Source organism: Gordionus sp. m RMFG-2023, chromosome 4 (assembly GCF_954871325.1).
Source record: "Gordionus sp. m RMFG-2023 chromosome 4, tfGorSpeb1-WG-v2, whole genome shotgun sequence".
Lineage (NCBI taxonomy): Eukaryota > Metazoa > Nematomorpha > Gordioida > Chordodea > Parachordodidae > Gordionus > Gordionus sp. m RMFG-2023.
The window spans coordinates 27658704-27669258 of record NC_088778.1 but is presented as its reverse complement, the minus strand read 5'-3'; the positions used below and the strand labels follow the sequence as shown (position 1 = coordinate 27669258).

Sequence of the window (10555 nt, the reverse complement as noted above, 5' to 3'; positions counted from 1 at the left end):
TTTAACCTAACATTTAAATGCCCATTACAGTCAAGATTATTTCTATATTTGTTTTATAACAATTGTATATTAATTCTAAACATTTTAATTAAAAATCAAACTTTGGCCAGAGTGCTATTTGAAAACTTTATAGAGCAGGTAAAAAAATGGTTTGGGCAAACGATTATGACTCCTGGTTGGTAGTATATTTATATAAAAATAAGCTTAAACGACATGATTTCTTGATTTATTTTTAAATAATTTTTTTTATAGATAAAATTGATTGGTTTTCAATCATACATAGGATTTATAATTTTTCTATAAATAATTTTAAAAAAATTAGGCACCAATGAAAATAACTTTTTCATGAAATTGATTCTAAAAATACATTATTGTTAGGAAAAATAATAATTACTATCTTTAAAAACAATTATTTTTCTTCCTTTAAATCCCATTTACAAATAATAGATATTCAGAAGATAAAAAACAAATGTAAACTATCCTCCAATCATCAAAATTATGAAAACTATTTTATTATGCTCTATTGAAATGATCGGGAACGCTATAAACGGGAAGTAAAGCGGGTTCTTTATTTCTAGTCCGTAGACTATTTTCTCCATCAGCATTGATCGCTTCCGCCTTAAATTCATTTTCTGCTTCCTCACCAACATCCAAAAGTGAACTCCTACTGGAATAGCTCTGGTTGTCGTTGCTATCCATCATGTAACTATCAGAAATAGATTTAAATATATAAATTTAGTATAAAAAGAGGATAATAGAAGAGAATTCATTCTTTCTTTAATTGCTACCCTACGAGCTGTTATTTTTTAACTTTTAATTTTCGTTAGATCCAATCTTAGTTTAGTTTTGATTGAACTATCCAACAAAAAACCACGAGACAGTTACAAAAATAGATTAAAAGCAAACAAATGGTAAAAAGTACTTCTTAGAGTTAACACCTAAATTTTCCTTCTATGATCTTTTAATGAAATAAACGAAGTCTTTATAACTCATAGTAGTAAATTTTCTACCTATAAATAAAAAAGAAATTTGCTTAATCCAAGCATTTGATTTGATAACTTCAAGCGGATCTGAACAAATATAACTTTTCCAAAAAATTTTCTAACAAATACACATAATATAGGTTAAAAGTTAAGTAGTACTGGTTAGAGAATAGAATAAAGAAAATCAATATTTAAAAAAAAATTCATATTCAATAGCCTACCCGGGTCTGCCGAGAGATTCCTTGTAAATTTCTTTTGACCTTAAAGTCGAAGCCTCCACAGCAGCTATAAGGGCAGCTCTCAATCCCATTTTTTCGAGCACAAAAACACTCCTAGCAGTGCAACCTCCGGGAGAACATACGTCACCCTTTAAAGAACCCATACTTCCGTTTTCGTAGTTACCTAACAAGTGACATTTGATTAGATGTTAATATTAAGTTATAAATATCATATGGTAATTAAAGATCTGCAATATCCGGCCAATGGGCCTGGTAACGACTAAATTTTTTATTTGGGCCGGACCAGGTAAAAATAAGCAACGGAACTGACCTAGCGTGCAAAAAGAATAGATATCCGGTGTGTTTAATAGAGAATAAAAAAAAAATTATTATTCCAAAGCCTAATTTTGTTAAAATAATATTTTCCTTTTTTTATTTTGCTTATAATTTTAATGATTTAAATGGCCCATTACTATGATCATTCATTCATAAATACATTTATTTTTCTTTATCCTATATTTTGCATATTGCCAAAAAAAAAATCGCAAAACCTAAATCCTCATCATCATATCATATTTTTCCATATGATATACTAGATAAATTGGAAGCACACCGGGTACGTACAAATTTATACGGCCCGGACTGGGCAAAAACTAAATTCGAACATGATCGGGCTTGAAAATTTTTCCATTTGCAACCTTTATTGATGATGATGTGGGGATGGAAAAAAATCGAGTTTTGAACCGGAAAAGGGACAAATCTGGGAACAGAAAACAGACTATAAAAATTTATAATAACTGGAGATAGAACTCTCTAAAATTTCCAAGAACCCAAACCAGTTCATGACAAATATATAAGTATACCAAAATTTTGTGTTATTCATTTTACAGGATTTATTTTCATTCATGTTTTTTTTTTGATAGAGTTGAAAATATTTTAAATAATAATCTTATTTTAAGATATCGGTTCTGGGCCGATATTTACCATATAAAAACCGATTCATTGTTATGACAGCTTTTGGTTATTTTATGACATATAGGTCAGGTCTTATTGGGATTTTGAAAATCTCAATTTTAAATAATTTACTGTGAATGATATTTAAATCTGAAAAAATATTATTCGATAAGAAAATGCATTCCAACATTTATAGAATTAGGCTTGTTAAACGATTCATCCAATTTGCGCAAGTCTCGAAATTTAGTTGATAGTTCTTCAAACCTTTAACCCCTCTATGAGCTAAATTTCAAGGCTTGTGTAATATTTTTGAATAAAAAATTAACAACACTATAACAGAGTATCCACAATGTGAATTTAAAACAATTCTGCCCAAAACTGTTAAAATACACAAAAGTATATGGCGAAAATTGTTCGAATTTTTATGGAGTAGGTAGTTTAGATATGCAAGAATACATTTCTGGTAAAATTAGATTTTTTTCAAATTTAATATCGCTCTCAGTAAAATGAAATAAATTTGTGAGATTCCATATCCCAATCAATGATGTATGTATATATATATTAATAGATTGGTCATAAATTGGACTGCAGCGACATTCTGTTATCTGTATGTCGATTAATTGTCTCATTTATCATTTTATGAATGCACATTAATGTCAATTAATCAACGCGCAAATACAAAATGGTGCTATAGCTGACTCCTATGTATGGTCATTTTTAAATGCATTTAATGAATGAATCGCCAATCTAGTAGTATATATACACTAGAGGTCTGCACGGGTTGTCCGTATCCAAACCAAAGCTCGGACATAAAAGACTTTATTTTAGGCTCGGGTTAGGATTATAAGAGGTGCCCCTCCCGATAAATAAATATGCTAAATAATCAATATAATTAATAATGTCAATTAAAAACAACATATCATCTTTTATCTAACATATTTCATTATTAAAATGTCAATCAGAATAACATACTATTTTCAGTTATTATTTTACATAACATCCGTTTACCAAACTATTTTGTTATTATATTTTTGTGCTATTATTACATACTTCATTTACATCATATTCTATCAGATTAATGAAAATATATTTATCTAATATCTATTTAATTAAATAGCCTCAAATTTTCAATATTTAAAAACGTTTACCAAGTCTTAAATTGGTAGAAGACGATCAAAACGACTTTCCCAATTTAAGTGTGTTGGTTCTTAAATTTCTGACTATCCCTGCTTCTTCGGTTAGCAGTGAAAGAGGGCTTTCAGCGGCTGGTAGGGATTTTGAAAATAAGAGGACTTGTTTAAAGCCTCAAACTAGACTTCTCATTATTTAGATATCACAATTATTCACTTATATTAGCACTCAAAGTAAAAAAAAATTAGTTGGGTTCGGGTTGGGTTGAAAAAAATTATTCGGGCTCGGGCCGAAAATCACTTTGCAGACCTAGAACATATACATCAATGATCCCAATACGACATATATATGATTTTTATTTATATAAAATTTCCTAATAATAGTAAATAAGGAATCAAAATTTAATTTATTTGTAATATTTAAAAAAAAATCGAATTATTTTTAAAGGAAATAATAGCAAAATATGCGGATATTATTTGGTTACCTTGAATTCGCAGTTAGCACGAAATCGCGCGGCGAAGTATACATAAATACACAAAAATACAGTATATTTTGTATATTTCGCCGCGCGAATTCGTACTTATATTATGAATGCAGGGTTATGTTTGCAGACAAGAAAAAAATTTAAAACATTTTAACAAATCACATTCAGCCATAAAAATCAATACTCATGTTTTAACTGAGATGATTAACTTTAAGGGAATAAAACAAAAAAAAACTCATTAATGATACTGATAATACACCATACTATAGCCTTGGATGAGTAACGGCAACTTTTAAATATTTCTTGTTTTGACAATAGTTTATAAATAGTAATTTTTTTTATAACATTGGTTCAAAGAGAGATGGATTATAAAACATCAGTCTAGATATCGGATAGATCAAAAATTTCTGGATCGCACCCTAATTTTAACATTGATTTTTGGTTTGAGCTCTAAGGGTATAGTAAAAAAACATTCTCTAACACATTTTCTCCTCATTTGAGATTTTTTTATAAAAAAAAACTTTGCTACGATTATGAGTAATGTTGTTGGCTCAATTTTTTTAAAAATTTCTAACCTAATATTTTACCCAAAAAATATTAAGCTGGTGATTAGATGTTCAAACTTTTCTGCCATCTATGAGAAAAATCTTTAGGCTTGTGTAATTTTTTATATATTGAATTAGCCGTTTTTAAAAATCGACCCGTTTAACAACACCATGAGACTTTTCCCTAGGTATAATGGTGCATATGTTGTGTTCGTTAATCTATTAAAAAAGAGAGGTTTTTTTAAAACAAGTTAACCTTTCAAGCACATAGCAGCGGCTCCTATGAGGGTATTAGCAGCCAAGCGCATGGCTTGAGCCCGAGACATTCCCATCATGACGGCTCCGTCAACCAGGGATTCCAAAATCATAAAGCAATAAGCAGGGCCGGATCCGCTTAGAGCTGTCACGCAGTCCATCAAGCTTTCGTCTTGTAGTTCTTGGTGTACCATAATAAAAGAAGAATAAAATTTGGTGGGTGGAGATTATAATTATCCAAGTACTTTTATAAGAATGGCGATTAATTTTAATTATCATTTTAATAATTGAAAACATTAGTTGTCCGGAAATTATGAAACTCGCTCAATGGATTTTAATTCCAATTTCCACTTAAAATTGCACGCCCTGTTAGGCTAATAAAATAATTAAACAAGCTGGGTTGGGTATTATTAGGGATATAAAAATGTATTTTTTTAAATGTAAAAAAAACAGGCCTTATATATTTATTCAACGGAATTTGGAAAAAGTCTTAAATTTATATGATTAATTTTCTTATAAAAAAAAATAACAGAGATAATTTAACAAAATAAGCGATTTATAAAATGATTATGACGAAAAAGTAACGACTATGTTATATTAGATGATGGTCATAATTAAAAATTTGGTAAATTACATTTTCCATAAAAGGATCTTAGTTAAAAAAATATGTATGATTAATTTTTTTTTTTAAAACAGAAAGAAAATAAATTATAACGTTGTTTATACATTAATATTTATTAGGGCCCGAAGGAAAGAAAGTTTTTATTAATTAAAATAAATCTGACTATTTTTTTTTATAATAACGCCTTATTTAATTTCTTTTTTAAAATAAATTTTTTAACAAAAATTATAATTTTATTTTTTGAAATTGTGTTTTGCAAAAAATTAACCTTCAACATACCCGACCGCGCCCATGAGATTGCGGATCAGTTTAGGATCGGTCGGTCTCACGCTGTTGCCGAGACAGTAGACCGAAGTTCCCTGGCCTATGTGCATTGCTATATTGGGCATCACGCGAGCGACTCGCGTGTGCATAGGCAAGGCCTGCGCGATTTTTTATAGTAAAAAAAATAATAAACAATGATGGATTATTTAAATAATATAATAGGTAATATGATTATAACTATAATTTAAAAATAGGGAACTAAAATTTTGAAAAAAGGATCATTAAATTTAAATCCTTATATTTAATGTTTTAATTATTTTATTTTAAAGTAAGATTTTTTAAAAAGAAATAAAGAATAATTTTTTTAAGTTAATTTGATACAATTTGAATCAGTTTAATTTAATATTTTATGGGTAAATTCCATTTCTAGATAATTTATAACCCAACCATTTTTTTAAATTTGAATAAAGATGATTAGCAGGCATCGAATCATAAATTTTAGTTTTCCTAGTAACTAAAATTTCAGGTTGTTCAAAGATGACATTTTTTTCGAAAAAAAAGATACCTGCCAATGTCCTGTCAGTATACGCAAAATTTTATCGAAATGAAAAAGGTCGGGTTATAAATTTATCGATTTGTTATAATTTACCCATTTCTAATTCATTAATTAATTTTCATTTTTGAAAGACCTGTAGATAACGTACCAAATAAAATATGAAATTAAAATATTTTCTAGGGGTCTAAAAAATTACAAACTGGGATTGAGGATGTTTGGACCGGATATGAATTAGTCTAAAAAATCATATGATTTTCGAGTTCAAAATGACTAAAAATGATTTCGGATATCATCGAAGAATTAAAATATTATAACCCCTTTTTATTTATTAACCTTAAAAGGGGTGACGTAAAAAAAATTTACAGTGGATAGAAATGATATTTACCTTTTCGATGTTTCTCAATGTCACTCCTAAGGCGAAAGATAAAATTAAATTTTTTTTCGAAACTTCGGGAGCAATTTCTGGCAATATTATGGGCATAACATTTGGTTTAACGGCCAAAATTACGATGTCGGCAAATTTGACTACTTCGCTGTTACTATGAGTCGTTTTTATTCCATTTTTCTATGAAATAAATATTTAGATAGGTGTTAGATAAAAATCCCTTCTATAAAATTCGTTCTTGTGATTAAATATATCAAAACATAATGATGGATCACCAATGTGGGAAGATTATTATCTAACAATTTGGTAATATATATATTTTTTTAAATTTAATAAAACATAAGAAATCGATCAATTTATAAGATTGTAATAAGTTGGCGAGACTTCGCAGCGTCTAAGTTTAAAAGATAATGACTGCATCAGATTTTACAAAATACCAATTAGTAAACCATTTACCTATAATTATTTAATTGACAATTAAAAAATAAACTATTTAATTTATTTTGGCAAAAAAGTGTATATTTTAAACCTACAAGCCCTTAACATAGGGTGTGTTGGATCAGCTGTTTATTATGTTTCAAAGCTATATTTTGGCACCAGTCTCGGTTCCTAAAATTTTTTTTTTTATTTACCCTACCAGATACGGTAATAAATATTATAAGAAAAATTAATTAATTAATCATAATGTGCAAAATGAATGAATAAGTTATTAAGTATCATTAATATAGAAGGGTTTTCGCGGCTTAAATTAATAATCAAAAAATATTTTTGCGGAAAGGGGATTTTTGAATTTATCATCTTCATCAGTTTAAATCGGAGTTTAAAAAAAAATTTCTTGTCCAAAATTTTGAGGAAAAATTCTTTGAAGATTTTATTTTAGATCAAAATATATTTTAAAAAAAATTTGTGATTTAAATCGTGAAAAATTTTTCGTGCATAAAAATCACAAAAATGATTTATTTTAAAAAAGGTTTTTAAAAATTGGAATTTTCAGATAATGTAACAAGCCGGAAACGTTCCTGGGAATTTCAAGCATATTCGCGGAAAAGAAATTTAAAATTTCCATTAAAATTCATGGGAATATTTAATTAATTCCTAATATTTGAATTTGAAAGAACAAAACGAGTACAAATTCTGGATGATAATCTTTGGGTAGTCCTTTAACATATTATAACCGATATTTATATATCCAGGTTTGCAATATTAAAAATTGATAAATCTAGTATATCAAAAGTACCGAATTCATTTTTCATTACATCATTGATAAGATAACAAATATATTTTCTTGGCGAAAATGATTAGAAATATATATTACAGTGAGTGAAAAACGCAGTTTTGTTGTAAGAATATTCATTTCGCAGCAAACATATTTGATCCTAGTTTCAGTAGTTTTGAAATAACCAATGATAAGATATCATCTGGCGAGGTTGCAACCGATGTCCTAAATTCAATACTGATATCGGATGGATTACTTAATTTCATATATATACATATATATGTCAATCTTTATAAATTCAAGCAAATAAAAGTTTATGCATCAAAAATTAATATATTGCAGTTTAAGACTTCAATCCTAAGGTTTACACTATTTAGTATATATATATTTCATTGACATGACTCATTTAGGGCTAGAAAAAATTTACAAATTTTTATTATTTTTTAGTCAATTGAGACATTTTAATAAAGTTCCCCAAAAATTCTTATAATTCTAGGAGCGGAAACTTTACGTGTATGAACATTCTCAAAATAATCTTCAATCTTTCAAATTTTTTTTACATTTTGAATAGCATTTCAAACAGAGGGTTAGTTTTTGTTTTTACTGCACAGGGGATCTCCGTTATTGATCAAATTTCATTTAAAAAAAGGTATCAATATCCAATCGGCGAATACATTTTTTTATTGGCATCAGCAAAAAAATGGTAAAGGAGTATCTTTTATAAAAAATATATTTAAATTTAATTAGTGCATCATAGACAATATAGAATTAATCGGCAGTATTCATTTTATTCATCTAAATGATTTTTTTTTCATTGCAACTTATAAGCAGGGTTTAACATTTACTCAAAATTCAAAAATGATTTTTGAAGATAAAAAAATTGAAAAAGAAGATTTTTGACCAAAATAAAAAACGTTTTTGTAAAAAAATAATCTATGATTTTGAGCAAATAATATGGGATTTTTATCATATAAAAAATCTTTTATTAATTTTTTTAAAAATCTTAATTTAAAAAAAAAATTAAAGGGAAAATTATAGAAGATTTTTTTACAAAAAACATTGCTCAAGAGAATGCTTAAAACATTTTCGTTACATATTTTCAAAATATTTTGCTCAAAATTTTGAGTGGCAAATCTTTAAATGTTCAAGAAGATTTTTGCTAACCCTGTTTGTAAGTACTCTTTACTTTATTAATTTATATTAAATTAAAAAAAATAACTTTTTGAAATATATTTCTTCATTTTTTTAAAAAAAAATGCATATAAAAAAAAGAACCAGCTAAAATGACAGATCCAAATAGGTAATATCTATGGATCTGGTACATCACAAGTTTTATTGGTATAAATATTTACAACTTATAAAATATATTCTATATTTATTTATATTCTTTCAGGATTTAAATTTTTTTTATTTATTGTCTAAAAATTGTATAAATTAAAATGTAATATTTTAGGCTTGAAGCTACATTACAAAAAAAAAGTAAAACACATATATATATATAAATATAGTTACATCATTTCTCAATTTATCCCATTAAGATATGATACTGTTTTAATTAAAGTGGACAAAGCATTTTGCTGAAGGCTTATAACCTTATTGGCTAATAAAAAAAAAGGAATCAAAATTTTAAAAAATAATTTTTTCTCGTCTGGCTTGTGCCACTCCCTTATTAAAGAATTGATAAATTAAACAAAATTAAACAAGGGTTATATATTTGAAGAAACACTAAAAATATTTCCTATTCTGGAGCTTACTTAAACCCATATTTAAAAAATATTACCTGTTTTATATTTCCTATTTAATTATATGTATGATTCATAAAATTGTCAAAATCATTTTAAAATAAATGTTTAAATTGCCAAAATAGCCTCATAAATTGGAAAATAGAGGTCCAAACCTTTCTGCCATCTATGAGCAAAATTTCTAGGCTTACATAATACTATTTTGGCTAAAATCTTAATCTGGTTGATTAAAAAAATTGACCCAAATTGGGCTTTTTAACAACCCTAACAAATTTTTTTTCCCTATAAAGTTCATAAGAGTAGTGTTGTTAAATGGCTTGATTTAGCAAAATAATATTATGCAAGCCTCAAAATTTAGCTAATAGATATCCAAACCTTTCTACCATCTATGAGCAAAATCTCTAGGTGTGTAATATTTTTTGGCTAAAATATTTGAGCTAGCTGTTTTTAAAAATCAAGCCCTTTAACAAAATTATTTACAAGTATAAATATTTGATGGTAAAAATAATTAGTGCATAATTACTTATGTAAAGTATAATATAAATAATAGAGCAAAAAGAATATATAATTAAATCATACAGCAATATGTTCTAGAAAAATATTATCAATTTTAGATCTAGGAGCACTGGCTATTATATTTTTAGCTGTAATTTCCCCTAGAAAAAAATATAATTTCTGATTTATGTCTAAAATTTACCAGCATTTATTATTCCTTGAGCCATAGCTTGGGCTACTTTACCAGCTCCTATAAACCCTAATTTCATTTTTTTCAAAGCATGCAAACACATGGTTAATATCACATGCTGATATTATGTCAACAAGGAAAGCTATAAATATATTGAAGATTTTCGTTTTTATCCAATTTTGGAAACTAAAATGTAGAAAATATGAAAAAAACAATTCACAAAAATTAGACGATCTCACATTTAGAGAAATTAAAATTTGTAATAAGCCTAAAGACTACACAAAATGAATTTGCCAAACGTATGAATTTTAATCTATTTAAAATGATGGGAGGAGAACTTTTAATTTAATTTATTTATAAACCAATTTCACTAGGATCAAAATATATTTATTAAAAGTATGTTGATGTGTTGATACTAAATTGAGGAATCGATAATGTCGAACATGGATTTGTCGAATCTCGAAATAGATCTTCTTCTTCGATAAAGAAAATAAGGATATTAATTTCAAATTTAT

General features: G+C 26.9%; 1 protein-coding gene across 1 annotated transcript; it reads right to left on the bottom strand.

Annotated features, from left to right (window-relative positions):
• Window positions 1-296: 296 nt before the first annotated feature.
• On the bottom strand, window positions 297-10143 carry LOC135928030 (pyrroline-5-carboxylate reductase 3-like). Its single transcript, XM_065464351.1, has 7 exons — window positions 10053-10143; window positions 9935-10011; window positions 6398-6577; window positions 5461-5614; window positions 4572-4751; window positions 1205-1385; window positions 297-706 (listed from the first exon to the last, which is right to left on the bottom strand). The coding sequence occupies exons 1-7, from the start codon at window positions 10141-10143 to the stop codon at window positions 514-516; spliced, it is 1056 nt and encodes a 351-aa protein (XP_065320423.1). The 3' UTR covers window positions 297-513.
• Between the last annotated feature and the right edge of the window lie 412 nt (window positions 10144-10555).